Below are 14,285 nucleotides of genomic sequence, written 5' to 3'. Positions count from 1 at the left end.
AGTTAATGTAATGTGCTCAAGTAAAATATGAAAAGCGATCATTATTTATTATTCATTTAACAGAATCTGCCTGCCTGGGCGCTTCCTTTTGCTTTACGACTTGTTTGGAGAGAAGCAATCTTAAATATTTACTCCCCGTAGGCAAATCTTCGTCATAATCACCACTAGTGTTCTCACCACTGGACAATTCGTGTAATTGGATACCAGAAGATGAAGAGGTACCTTGGTCTGATCTTAAAGATGGTAATACTTCCTTCCTTGAAGTGATATTCATTAATTTGGCAAATCTGACAAATAACAATTCTGCTCTAGTCATCAAATCGTCCCAATCCATGGTACCATGCATATCATTGAAATATTTGAGAACTTGATCAAACTGGTCCAAATTTTGAATAATAGGATCAGCATTCTTTTGAAGTATGGCCAACATAAAGAACAATTGAAACTGTGATGAATAAAAATCGGTCAAGAAACATTCCCAAACGGAACAGACGTCGTGAAATTCAAATTCTCTTTTAAACCAAACTAATAACATTCTGAAGCAAAAGAATAGATTAGACGAGTCACACTTGTTAAGGTGCTCACTCAATTTGGGTAACATTAACTGACATAATTCTGACAGGGTATACATTTGATCACGAATTCCAGATTGATCCCTCAAGAAATTACGTTCCATTCTTTCCATAAAATTAACGAAACACCAAAATGCCAGCGCTTCGTCTCTAACCACATAATAAATTGGTGATAACAAATCGCACATGCCCTGTACGTACCCTAAATCGGAATTATAATAGTTGTAGCTCACTAAAATATTTTTCAATGCAATTAAATGGGGATTCTTCAACACCCAATTGTTGGATCCCTCGTCAATATTTTCCAAATTACCAGATTGCAAGGTAGTTGAATCTGGTTTCTTACCATCGGCAGTATTGTACTCGTAAATATCCATGTGACGATCGTTTCTCTTAACGTCTTTATCAATCCTGAAGATTTGGTCGTGCCAATATTCTTCCTCCTTTTGATCTTCATGAGGCTCCCTATTAACCCATTTCTCTTTATAACCCATTTCGTAAACTTCTCTCAATGTTTGATCCAATTGAAGCCTTTCATCTGCAGATGAATCCCAAAAATAAACACCAAATAAAAACATCCAAACTTCTTTTCTTAATTCCATATCCTTAATACCCCCATGGAAAATATGATCTTTAATTTCTTGAACGGTAAGCATTAATCTACCTTGAGCGTCGAAAAAGGAATCCCATTTTTGTCTCGTCAGTGGATAATTCCTCTCTAGCGCTCTATTCAGTTCTTCATCGGTAAATTTAACGTCATTTTCACCATCGATCCCCAATTCATTAGTGAGTAATCTTCTATAGACTTCTGTTTCCCTGTGATTCCTCTGATAATTTTCCGCCTCTTGTTTAACTCCTAGTGCCCATTTAGCTAAGTAAACTCTTGCTGAATCAAAATCATCTTGCACTTCTTGGACACGAGGGTTCGCCAACAGTTTCTTCACATATGGGCTATCACTATTTCTCTCTGCAATTTTAACCAATGGATGTCGTCTAATCAATTGCCCCATGTAAGAACCTGTCTTAGAGGTTGCATCCGCTATCCGTGACATAACCCCCCATTTGGCAGATTCCCAAGTATTCCAAACTGCACCATTGAGATCATCACTATAATTATTTTTCGAGGAATCTTGATCCTTAGTTAATTTCTGAGGTGAAAAGTTTCTTAAATCATCTAAACTTGCGTTGATCAACCAAACCGTGGAATCTACTACAGTTCGCTGTAAATCGACCAATTCACGAACTGTATTTCTAAAATCAACACCACCCCAGTAGACATCACCTGAACTTGCAAATGGATCAAAAGATTTATTCAATTCTTTCCTTCTAAGTTCTGTAGATGGACATATGTCGTCGTGGAAAAACAAAGCCGGCAAGGTGTCATCTTCATAGAAACTCCGGGAATGTAATAGCACTGAACCGTACCACCAACCATTTGGATTTGGCAATCTGAATTCAATAGAATACAAACTGTTCAATTTGACGGAAAATTGCCATGATGCTCTTGTAGACGACAGTATAGTGGGCGCCTTTCTTTTAACTTTGTCCAAATCCAGTTCAGCATCGTTAAACCACTGTAACTGATCTGATCTCAGTACTCTTTCAGGTACCCATGCTAATGTAGAATCTTGTTTAGATTGTCCAGCTTCCTTACAGATAATAAGGAAACCGGGTACATTATCAGCAGCACTCTTGCTAGGATGTATGAAAACTTTGGATTTACAAAAGATGAGTTCTGATTCCATCTTGGAAATCTCTTGCTTCCTCTACTTCACTGAACTTAAACCTTCTATCAAGGCTTTGTATAAGAACATGTATGAATTTAAATACAAAAACCCTTTAAACTGAGCCTCCGTTGTTAAAAAATTGACAACTAATATCCAAACTAAAGAAATTCTAGGTAGTCGAAGAGCATTAAGTCAAAAATATGGATAGTGATTACAGTGACAGTGGATCAGAGAGTTTAGAGCCTGCATATAGACCTGGAGCCGATGATGATGACGATAATGAAGAGTACATTGAAGTGCAACATACCCCCAAAAGATCGAAACCAAGGGCTAATAAAAGATCGAAAACTGGAAATGGTGGCATAAGCAGGTCAAGTAATAACAGAAGAAGACGTACTAGGGAGATTCAAGATGAAGATGCAGAGGCAGAAGCTGAAGAAGAATTAGAACTGGAACAGATGTCGTCACCAAGGAAAAGAGGTGGAGGAGGAACCCAAGTCGTTGATGAAGAGGAGGAAGATGAAGAGGAGGAAGATGAAGAGGATGCTCAGGAACTCTCACCAGAGCCAAAGATGTTCAGCGAAGATGTTGAAGTAGAGGATGAAATACCGGCCCCAACAGCGGTTGAAGAAGAGGAATTACGAGAAACTACAGAGGAATCAATGAAACCCAATGGGAATGGTGGGGCCAGTAATGGCACAAAATCAAAGATGTTAACAGAATTACTAGGTGATGGATCCACCAAAAAAATTATGACTGAGGAAGAAATTGCGCTACGTAGAGCTGAAAACGCACGTAAACGTAAGAACCTAAGTGAGAAGAGACTTGAAGAAGAGAAGCAAGAAACCATCAACAAGCTGTTAAGAAGACGTGCAGGCAAATCAAGAAGCCACGTGGACGATAAAGAAGATGAAAACAGTAACAATACCGGAGAGTCAGGCCCCAACGGTGAATCTTTGAGTTTCAGCAGACCGAGAAGGCCCTACATCAGCAAGGGAATGAATAGGACTTTAAGGAAACCTGATGTGGATTTATACTGTTCCATTGAGTTTGACTAGAGGCAAAGAGAGGAATGTGAAGGCGGAGGAATGTGAAAGCAGAGGAAAGTGAAAGAGGAAAGTGAAATAGGAAAGTAAAAAACTTCTTTTTGTCATCAAATGTCGTCCATCGCATTAGGAAATATGACATACTTGTTACACAGGGAAGCTAACTACCAATTACTGAAAACGAGTAATGAACGCTACTTTGGCTAAGATCATCCTAGTGCTCATGTTCGCCATGTAATGCCCATCTTCCAGAATGAGTAGTAGAAGACCAGAAGATATTACATATTGATCAAAAGAGTTTTTAAATTATAGTCTGCATATTCTAGAATATGTCAAAATGTTCTTATTCTGTATTAGAACTCATATGATTGTTATTAAAGTTATTGTTCACTAACAATTGCAGGTAACATACGCGGAACTTTTCAAGGGCTTCGAAATTCGTATACCTTCAATTTGTAATTTTTTCCGAATTGTATAACGCTCTCGAACAATGACGGAAACATAAAAAAAAGTAAACACGCTTAAAAGTTCGGACTCTAAACTAGTCAGTCACTCTCGAAGATCTCTCGAGGATTAGAAGACAAAATAAAAAATTGAATAATACAAGGATTTTGAAGCTATTTTACAGAGTTTTCAAGGCCCAAGTGTTGGTAGGAAGGCTTTGATATTGGTCTCAAATGTATCCGTTTGGGAATAGTTCTGAGGACTCGGGACAGGACCACAACGACCATGGAAACAATGATAACCCCAATTCTTCCCCAAGAATCTTTCACGATCCAGAAGTATACTCAGACAGAGGCAGAATGAACTTAGGGGTTAGCGGTAGGTCCTCACCACAAAAGAGGAACTGGAGGTCATCAAGGGATTCTGGCGATGGTATAGATTCTATTGCAAAGATGATGGCTGGCAGTGGCCGGTCAGAATCACCAAAGTCAGGTTTCTTCGACAATGCTGGAAGTATTGGTGAGGCAATAAGTAAACTCATCGCCGCGTCAAAAAGACAGGCTCAAAGGGTGACTCCACTGTCGTTGGATAATGCAATCGTAAACGAAGAAAATTTAAGTAAACAAGAAAAAATCTTGAAGACTCTCAGCAGCTATGCTGTTAGGAAAGGCTTATCAGAGAAGGCGTTAGAAAGATGGCATGAAATTGCGATTAGTTTTAATGAATTCTCGAGAAATATGGCTGATTCTAAGATTTGGGAAGAATACATGCCAAATGTGTTCAATAAAAATACAAAAATTATAATTTCTGGGCAATCTAATGGCGAAAATAAGTGTTTCAATCTTTGTTTTCCGATGCTTTGTGTGATTTGGGAGGTATTACGACGTTGTGGACAAGAAAGTTTAGAAACGAAAACATCAAGACCACGAGCTCAAGTTTTGAGTAATGGCAGTATTATTATAGAAGATGATACGTGTTGTACAGGTCATTGGAAAGGTGGTAGCAATATAGAGCGTAGAATTTGCACTAGAGCCTCATTAGATTTGAATTTTATGGTGCAGTGGCTGGAGGTCAGATTTATGGACAGAGCGGCAGATGATTGGTATGCACTAGATGAAATGCTACGAGCATCTATCTCTAACTCATATATGATGAACAAACTAGCTCAATTGGTCGAATTAACACAGATGCTAAGTGGTACGCCTCAAACGATTCCACAGGTCCTTACTGACGGTTCGATATCCTCATCAGCAGCATCGTCCAATGAAACGGCGGTCGAAGAATTTCATTCTCACATGAAAGAGTTTTCCAACCTTTCAGACACAAGCAGACACCAAAAAGCCAGGAGAACATTTCAAATGACAGATGTGATGTCAAGTTTAACAGATCTATTAATTTATCGAAAAGAAAAACAAATAGTTAGCCCATTGGAAGCGCTAGATCGCTACGTTTCAAACAACCAAACTTCTAACTCAACACACTTGGGGGAAATGGTTCCAGCTAATAAAACTGCAAAGATGGAAAATCTTCCATATAATCATGGTACTCCATCAACCGTGGGTTGTAACAGTAGTCCCGAAAATCCATCAACAGTTTTCTTATCGAGGCAAAGGACGCCTGGTATAAGGAAGAAACCTAAAAAGAAAACGACAGCATTGACAGCAGCATCCTCAACATCATTGGCATCATTAAGATTAACTTCTTCCAGAATATCAAAAGATAAAACCGGCGGGAGTAATGCGATACCAGGTACTAAAAAGATAAGGTTTTAATGAGTAATAATAATGAGTAGTCATAACACTGATAATCACAGTTAACTGTAATATTCGAGGAGGTTTGGAAGCTCGAATATTACAATATTGTACATGTAGGTAACATCACCATTTATATGTATTTATATATTTCACACATACGTGTGTGTTCAAAGGGCATTATGTATGAGCAAGTATAGAGCTTAATCCAAATTCGGAATTGCGATTCTATCCGCAACATTACAATACATACAGCTAACAAAGGGTAAAGATAACGTAAGAATGATGAATCAAATGGATACCATTGAATGGCCAGATGAGTCTAGGATTGTTACCAGAAGTACAAAGAATGCTACTTTAGGCTATATCCAAAGTCTTTTTCACAATACAGGTCTAATTGCCTCACTAATCTACTTAGCGTTAAAATTGGTACTGGTACCTTGTTTAGAACAGCAATATTCTCAAAGGGCAGATGTCTCAGCATCAACTCTTTTGAGATTGAGGAAACTGGTGTCTCAATTACAGAACTGCATACGTACCACACCTGTAGCTGTAATTGGATACAACGAAAGTCATAATAGTGCGGAAAGATGTACGCAGACATCAGAAGATGAGTTAGAACCCTTGGAAAGTTCATGGTCCATAATCAATAAGAGGCTGACGGATTCCACCACGCATCTACAACAATTTGTTAAATCAAATTCACAAGAACCGAGAAACTTAAATGCGTTTAACGTGGAGGCAAGATTGTTATCTGATAAGTTTAAGCTTGAGTCTGGTATAGAACCACAGACTGAATTGAGTAGAAAAATGATTAATTCCATTCGTGAAGTCAAGGGTTGGTTCGTAAGTGGTAGAATTCATTAAACTCATGAGAAGGAGGAAAAAAAAAGCTATTTACAGGAAAAGTTTATCTATTCAGAATGCTCATGATCATGCTCCCGTTGTTGCAAAAGGTGCAATTTGTTTTTAGTTCTTTTGTTGGATTTCGCATTTTTACTGGGTCTTGTGGTCGCTACTACACTAGGCGAGCTACCCAACGTGTTTATTACTATTCGTTTCGGTACCACTAATGGTTTTTCTTGAATTTGATGTGAATCAAACATCTGTTTGATCCTTTCACCCCTCTGTTTCCATCGGTCCTGCAGTTTACCCAGTTCATCCTCTGTGGGTCTCCATTTCGATGATAAAATCCTTTTAACGACTTCCGGTGATACTTTAAACTGTTGCCCCAATTCACTGGCATTCAAGTGTGGGAATTGACTCTTTATAAGTCGAAGACCTTCCATCTCCTCTCGTGAAAGCCTCTTTGATGGATTCCACCTTTGTCCTTTGAGTTTCTTCGAAATTGCCATCTTTTGAATCTTCCATGCAGGTGTTTCATCATCTTTAGACTTTTCTCTCTGTTCCTTACTGGTTAAACTAGATTCGTGAACAACTTTGATAGCATTTTTAGCTCCCTTTGACCTATTTTCTGCCATTAGTGATCCGCGATGAGCTTGACAGAATGATCTCCCAATTACCACCCTGTAGGTGAACAACATGCTAGGAAAACGGTCATAGCACTTCCCAGATGTGAAAGGAATCATTAAATGGGACAATATAACCTTGAGAGGATTATTCTAGTCGTATTATTCATAGTACAGATGATGTATTTTGCATTGGCATCTCATCGCTAGATGATTAAATTCTTAGCCAACGAGATCACTTCCCACGAGGAGAAAATCGCAAGTACCGGAGGCAAGGGGAAGTAAACCTTTAGATGGGTAATCATAAGGATAGTACTCATCATATACTAGCATCATCACCACTACCCAGGTGGATTCGGTTAAACTTTTCGATTTCATCAATGAATATCATTAGAAAATTCATGGATTCTGGATCCAAGCAAGAAGTGGTTATGATTCCATCGGGTGAGTTCGATTTGCTTCGATCTCGAAAGTCACCAAAAGCAGCATTGGAATGTATTTACAATGATTCCACTTTAAGTATTCGTAAAACTGCTCAATACAGTTATGAATTAGTTGTTTGTAAAGTTGCTGACGATACGGAAGTTTCCACTGGTGATGATAACGAAGAATACTCTGATGATTCTGTAAGTGCAACTTCGGCTCAATCCAAGAAAGACGATGAATGGACTTTTAAATTAGGATTTTTGGGTTTTTACAAGAAATGGAATGATCAGGGTGATTTAACATTTATTTGGAACAATACTATTGGTGATGAAGAAGACGAAATGGTTCAGTTCGTTGTGTCTCCAGAAGTATCATTGAAAGATGTGGCACAATTTACAAAGACTGTGTATCGTTGTGAATACGAGGCCAGATTCAAAAAACCTGGTATTAGTGCTAATGAAAAGGAAATTAATGCTGTAGCTGCAGAATCCGAAGCGCTGGCAAGGGAACAGTGTGATGATTTAGCTGAAAGGTTACAGAATTTGAAAATGGAGGAACCACAACCAACACCAGCATCCACTGCGGAAGATGAAGAAGAAGTAGAGGAAGAGAATTTTGAGGATGCTAGAGAAGTACAGGTTCCGGTAGCTAGAAAGTTGAAAAAAAATCCACCAAAGGCTGTTCCCAAGGGTAAACAATTAATCCTCTTAAAGGCCAGCCTGCTCGTATTTGACCCCATGGAGGAAAAATTTATGTCACAAGAACAAGATGTGGATGTACTCGTTATTGAAACTGGTGACTACGAATATTGGCTAGCGGTTCAGGGTGAACCTACTAAATTGGGTACAGACTTGTCTCCCAGTATCAATCCAACTTTCGATTTCGTCGAATCAGGATTCATCTTTAACTATACCTTTAATCAAATCACTCTTTCATTCATGCTTAAATTTACTGATGTAGGAGCATGTACACAGTTCCAAAGTTGTATCTCTAAATGCCTATGGATGTCATTAAACAAAAGACCGTGGGGGGAAGTCCCAGGTGACCAGAAACAATTCATCTTGAATTTTTCAGCGGCAGTGGAGAAGGATTTGAACAAAATCTTGGATGAAGATGAACGAGAAGCGCGTATCAAAGAAGAAGAGGAAGAAAGACATGAAAGAGAACAAGAAGAGGAGGAAGAAGAGAGTGATAGTGAAGATGAAGATCATTCAAGAAGAATAATTTCATCAGAAAGTTTTGAGAATGATTCATTTCAGCGTCCTTTATCAAGTGGTAATAAGTCCTTAACAGTCGCCTACAAGAATGACAGATCTTATGTCGTTAGGGATAACAAGATCGGTGTCTTTAAGACAGATAGAGATGGAATGGACTTTGTTGCTGCCCTTAAAAACATTTCTGACTTAGAAGGGAAAAGAATTAACCCAGATGATCCTATGCTTTACATGGAAGATAGAAATCTCATCTTGCGGGATGAAAAGGATAAAAACAAATTGTTCAAAATGGATTTAGAGAGAGGTAAAGTGGTGGAAGAATGGGGAACTGGTGAAAAAGATGTGGTTCAATATGGTCCCGCAAAGAAATTTGACCAGCTGACTGCTGAGCAGACAGTCCTAGGTGTTTCCCCTCGTGGTCTATTTAAGATCGACCCAAGAATTAACACCAAAAACAAGGTGGTACAAGATGAATCAAAAGATTATGCCACCAATACAAAATTTAGTTCCCTGGGTACGACGGAGGATGGTTATATTGCTGTTGGGTCTGAGAAAGGTGACGTGCGGTTATATGACAGGTTAGGAATTAGAGCCAAGACTGCAATTCCATCATTAGGTCAGCCCATAAGGCACGTCACAGTTTCTGCTAATGGTAAGTGGTTGTTATGTACGTGTGATTCTTCATTGCTATTAATGGATCTTACCGTTAAAACTGGCAAGAATGCAGGAACTTTGGGATTCACAAAGTCTTTCCCTGCCAGTGAAAACATTAAGACCTACGTTCTTAAGATTAGTCCAGAACACGCAAGTTATATTTCAACTTCTACGAAGAAACCTATTAACTTTAGTAAGGCTTATTTTAACACCGGTATCAACCAAGAGGAACAGACAATCGTTACATCAAGTGGTCCATTTGCCATTTCATGGTCGCTGAAGAAAATTCTAAGACACCAAAGAAAACCTTATACCATGAGAAGATACGACTCAAACATTATTGAAGATAATTTCCAATTCGGTACGGACAGAAATGTTATTGTAGCATTAAAGGATAACGTCTCCATGTCAAAGACCAAATCTTTCAAAGTTCCAGATAAACAAGTTTTGTTACCTGATGTTAGCCTCTTTTACAATGACGACGATGACGATTACAACTAATTAACGCTATTTCACCAGAATTTCTTTTATTTTATTTCACCCCGTCCTATTATTATGTAGTATGTAGTATGTTTAATAAATTACATCAATATTTTATTTACGGTTAAAGAATTTATCAGACTTCCTTGGCAATCCAATCAAACTTCTCATTTCATCCCAAAATAAAATTCTGTATGCCTTAAATTTTTGTCTCTTTGTTGGTTGGAAAAGGTATTCCGATGCCGTAAAGGATCCCTCCTGTGGTCCGTCCTTTATACCGTTGACCTTCCTATATACATTTCCTACAAATCTGTGAAATCGTGGTGAATCTAAAAGTTGAAGATACAGCCATTCTTCCAGACTTCTTGGCGGTCTCTTCATTAATATTCCACTTTCAGCTCTGAATTTACTGCCCCATAACAAAAGGTTCTTTTTAAACATTCAGATTGTAAAGCGAAAAACACGTAGAAGCCATCTCTGACCTTACAACAGAAACTTAGTTCAAAGGTGAGAATTGGCATAACAAAGACCAATTAATTGATTAGTGCCCTGTCAAGATGATTAATGATGATCAGCTTAACACTTTAACCATCAGTTGTGGATTGATTATGATCACACTAATAGTTGTGTACCATGCTATAAGTTCCACGGTGGCAGGCAATGAAAAACCAAATGAGCAAAAGGTCAAGCCATTGAATTAGACATTAAGATTAATATTGATATTAAGATTAAGATAGATAGATGCATATAAAGGTTATTCTGTTATAATAAGAGTCTCTTTCAAAATGAATCTTCCCCCAGGATCTCTTTAGCACAGTTTACTAAAGTTAAGGTTGCCTCAGTAATATCTGTAAATGCTCTAGCAAAGGCAATGCCATGCACTTCAATCCAATGTAGTTTTTCGTAATCCTGAACGCCCACGTCAGCTTGTTCTTTCAACTTTTCCTCTGTGGACAGATTTTTCCTAAGGGATGGGCGACATGAATCTAAGTCTTGGCTACGGCGCTTCCTTTGCATTTCAAATTGGCCAATCAAATCAAAGAGCCTTTTCCTTGAAAGAGCAGGATTTGGCAGATATTTGGGTAATTTGTTCTTGGATCTAAAGCAATTGGATAAAATGTAGAAATTAAAGATCACCGAGGAGACGCTGTCCCTACGTAGTGATAACAATGCCCTAGTAGTCTCATTATCAAAGTCCTCATTCAAAACTTCGAAAAGCGAGCCTGAAACCCTCGCCTCCACATTTTTTTGAAACAGAAATTCACAAACGTTCAATAGACGCTGGTATTTCGGATAAGAAAATTTGGAAATTAATTTGGGTTCCGCTTTTGCCTCTAAAGATAACTCTTCGATGGCCTTAATACTTTGAGCCAATCTTACTTCTCTAATGTGGGAGAGCGCCAACGTAATCTCTGTAGGATCATCCTTGGAGTCACGGTACAGGTATCTGTCGGTAACCGACTGATACGATTGACCGATATGTCCAATTAGCGATGAGACGGAAACTCTTAATTCTGTTCTTGCCTTAAACGCCCAAACAATCCAATTGATACAAACTGATACCGCAATTCCAATGATAAATGCTAACCCAGTAACCCATGTGTTTTTCCATATTCCTGCGGTAGACAAGGAATCTTTGCCTTTAGAGTAAGGCTCTAATACTATAACCGAAAAGCACATCAATGCAGCAACACTTGACTTCGTTCTCTTGTAAACCAAATAATTAAGTGCACATGGAATGACTAGCAAACCACCAAATGTACAGACCACATAGGGACTTCCAAAATGTCTCGATTGATTTGCTGCCCATCCCCAGAAAATTCCAATAAGACCACAAGCCATCCTCAAAAAAACTATACTCCATCTTCCGGAAAATCTTCTATTCACCAAAATATAGAAGGAAAGGGGACCCCAGAAACATTGGTATCTTTGGTACCAACGATGTGAAACAGGTAGCCATCCAGGCAAACTGAGGAAAACCACCACAAACCAAACTTTTAATGTCCATTTCATCTCCCTCCCCACTAACAACGTACTAAACTTCCAGAGTTTGTAACGCCATGGATTTTGAGTGGTGTGAAAATTGAAGTCGTTGTGATCAATAGCTCTCGGAGCCAAATATGCGTTCTTTTTAGTATATTTATGTCTTGACGTGTAAGAGTTGTACAGTTGCTCAAATGCCTGGTCAACATCACGTTTCGTTTCAAAATAGTGATGCACATTGCTTGCTCCCTCATCAAAGGCGGATTGCAAGGGCAATCTAACCATGGCCCTGCTTAATGGATATGAAGGACGGCTAATCCTCCAATGAGAATCCTTTATCAACTCATTACAACACTCAACCACTTCAAGCATATTCTTAGCAGAATTCCTGATGTACCTCAAAAATAAGAAAATGTCTACTGAATCTTCATCAGACAAGAGTTCTTGTGAAAAGAAATCAGATTTCACGAATTCCTTATACGTTTTATCCAAATGGTAAAGTTTCCTTCTCAACTTTCCAAAGGAACGACCCAAAAGATTATCAATTTCATCTTTTTTAGCTTGACAAATTCTGAAATTCTTTAAAGTTTCCAACATTGTCTTCATATTTTCTGTCACTTCAATCATTTCAAAAATTAATAATACAATACGTTTTGAGAAGGTTGACCTGAGCAATTCAATGTTAAACTGATTCGACATTGATCCTGAGGAAAAAGATAAGCCATGTTTTTTCGAAAAAAGTGAAGATGAACCAGGGGGTGACGCCGGTGTACTAGATTCCGTTGCATTTTTGCTAGGAGGAACTTTACTCAGTCTATCAGATTTTTGTCTTCTCAAATCTTCATAAAAACCGTCAAAATCTAAGCCTTCTAAAAGCTTGTTAGTCAAAGGTAAGATCCTCAAAGGAGTTGTTAATTTAGTCAGAGAGTTTCGGAAATTAATTAACTTTCCTGTGTCTAACCTTGAAATCGTAAACTGATTTGCAAAATCTCTGTAACGTTCAGAAAGATCAACATTAAGTGAATCCACCATTTTTTTTTGTAATATCCTAAGTGTTTCTTCATCCTGAAGAGTATCTTTATTCGTCAATGCATGTAAGAGTTGTCGTATGGTATCCGTCGATGCAGTGAATTGGTCTATTATTTCCGCGTTACCAGCCCAAGGCCAGAACAATACACATACAACCAATGAAAGGATCATACCGAAGAGATAAGACATACCAAAATCCCAATCTATTTGCCATTCCAGATTTTGTTTCGATTGACGTAAACTAACATCGTGAAGGAATATGATGGCAATGTTGAAAGTTAGTGCACAATACAAAGTCCGCTGGAAGAGTTCTTTCAACCAATTAGACAGCACAAGGGCTAATGTTAGACTGGCAAATAAGATACCACCTGGATGTAACTGGGTAGGTTTCCTAACTACAGAGATATACCATGCCAAAGACGACCACCCCATAGCAAGAACCCCACCAATTACTGAGGAGAAAAACATCTCCAATTGGAAACCAATAGTTCTCGCAGGATGGTGGATCACTACCGCTATTGGTAGAAAATACCTGTAGTTATGACCTAACCACCTACCTGATCGATGATCCACACATATAACAAGTGCAACAAAATATGCAATGAAAAACTTGCAGATTGGTATAAAATTATTTTTAAAATCAATCCACACCTTACTTAGAACCCTCGATCCGTAAGAATGCCCAAGATTCCATAATCCAGATATTCCACGATCCGAACTTCCAGTATCCGTAACTTCCTCCTCGTCTGTAGTAACCCGCTCAGCTTTGGAGAATCGTGCATCAAAAAATCCATCCCTCAACTCTTCCAAATTGAAATCTTCCAATTCTTCCCAATTCTTCAATCTAGCCGAGGTGTCCAATCTTAACTGTGGCAAAGAAACTCTGGATAATTGATTTTCTGATGCTGGTCTCTCAGCGCTAAGAGGAGTAGGTCCCAAACCCTTAAAGTCCTTATGATTTATGTCACGAAGATTGGGGAAAGAACGTTGCACATACGAACCCTTGGAAATATGCTCATCCTGTGCACTCCCCGGCCTAACACTATTAGGTGCCCAATTGTTGGCCATTAGTCACGTCGCCTTCTACTATCACACCCAGCAGTGCCGTTGTTTCCACTGGTTAATGATACAATGGGTGTAAATGGGGTAAAGATATAAAAAGGAACACTTTACAGGCTCCGAAAGTTTAGTGAATTAGTCCTTCTACCACTTGATGTTAAACTGTAGTGCACTTATTTTTGCGAAAATAAATCTTGACTCTTTTACGAACAATTGCGAGCTAATCAAATTATCGGACTTGTACGAAGACCTGTCTTCACAATGTCTGCCTTCGGAATACGTGAGAATCGTATAATCATCTGCGAATTAGTGGGATGAGGAAGAATCTCACGTTGTCCGCTCTTTTGTTACCCTCACAGTAGATAAACTGAAAAGAAGAAACATCAGCACGTCGTTTATTATCCTAATTCATATTATTGTTTGTTGTTATT

At 38.5% G+C, this 14,285-nt stretch overlaps 8 protein-coding genes across 8 annotated transcripts; 4 read left to right on the top strand and 4 right to left on the bottom strand.

The window, feature by feature from the left end:
• Positions 1-52: 52 nt before the first annotated feature.
• Positions 53-2,317, bottom strand: GYP7 (GTPase-activating protein GYP7; the record flags this gene model as incomplete). Its single annotated transcript, XM_002496064.1, has 1 exon — positions 53-2,317. One exon carries the CDS (start codon positions 2,315-2,317, stop codon positions 53-55), a length of 2,265 nt encoding a protein of 754 aa, XP_002496109.1.
• A 182-nt stretch (positions 2,318-2,499) lies between these two features.
• IES2 (Ies2p) lies at positions 2,500-3,357 on the top strand (the record flags this gene model as incomplete). The annotated part of the gene is made up of 1 exon (XM_002496063.1): positions 2,500-3,357. The coding sequence occupies one exon, from the start codon at positions 2,500-2,502 to the stop codon at positions 3,355-3,357; it is 858 nt and encodes a 285-aa protein (XP_002496108.1).
• A 665-nt stretch (positions 3,358-4,022) lies between these two features.
• MFG1 (Mfg1p) lies at positions 4,023-5,561 on the top strand (the record flags this gene model as incomplete). The annotated part of the gene is made up of 1 exon (XM_002496062.1): positions 4,023-5,561. One exon carries the CDS (start codon positions 4,023-4,025, stop codon positions 5,559-5,561), a length of 1,539 nt encoding a protein of 512 aa, XP_002496107.1.
• A 261-nt stretch (positions 5,562-5,822) lies between these two features.
• Positions 5,823-6,407, top strand: PEX17 (Pex17p; the record flags this gene model as incomplete). The annotated part of the gene is made up of 1 exon (XM_002496061.1): positions 5,823-6,407. The coding sequence occupies one exon, from the start codon at positions 5,823-5,825 to the stop codon at positions 6,405-6,407; it is 585 nt and encodes a 194-aa protein (XP_002496106.1).
• Positions 6,408-6,454: 47 nt separating this feature from the next.
• RRG9 (mitochondrial ribosome assembly protein RRG9) lies at positions 6,455-7,129 on the bottom strand (the record flags this gene model as incomplete). Its single annotated transcript, XM_002496060.1, has 1 exon — positions 6,455-7,129. The coding sequence occupies one exon, from the start codon at positions 7,127-7,129 to the stop codon at positions 6,455-6,457; it is 675 nt and encodes a 224-aa protein (XP_002496105.1).
• A 260-nt stretch (positions 7,130-7,389) lies between these two features.
• On the top strand, positions 7,390-9,804 carry VID27 (Vid27p; the record flags this gene model as incomplete). The annotated part of the gene is made up of 1 exon (XM_002496059.1): positions 7,390-9,804. The coding sequence occupies one exon, from the start codon at positions 7,390-7,392 to the stop codon at positions 9,802-9,804; it is 2,415 nt and encodes an 804-aa protein (XP_002496104.1).
• Positions 9,805-9,897: 93 nt separating this feature from the next.
• On the bottom strand, positions 9,898-10,164 carry MRX7 (Mrx7p; the record flags this gene model as incomplete). The annotated part of the gene is made up of 1 exon (XM_002496058.1): positions 9,898-10,164. The coding sequence occupies one exon, from the start codon at positions 10,162-10,164 to the stop codon at positions 9,898-9,900; it is 267 nt and encodes an 88-aa protein (XP_002496103.1).
• A 399-nt stretch (positions 10,165-10,563) lies between these two features.
• BRE4 (Bre4p) lies at positions 10,564-13,863 on the bottom strand (the record flags this gene model as incomplete). The annotated part of the gene is made up of 1 exon (XM_002496057.1): positions 10,564-13,863. The coding sequence occupies one exon, from the start codon at positions 13,861-13,863 to the stop codon at positions 10,564-10,566; it is 3,300 nt and encodes a 1,099-aa protein (XP_002496102.1).
• Between the last annotated feature and the right edge of the window lie 422 nt (positions 13,864-14,285).

This window comes from Zygosaccharomyces rouxii (genome assembly GCF_000026365.1).
Source record: "Zygosaccharomyces rouxii strain CBS732 chromosome C complete sequence".
NCBI lineage: Eukaryota > Fungi > Ascomycota > Saccharomycetes > Saccharomycetales > Saccharomycetaceae > Zygosaccharomyces > Zygosaccharomyces rouxii.
Note: the sequence above shows the minus strand (reverse complement) of the source record. Positions and strands in the feature narration are given on the sequence as shown.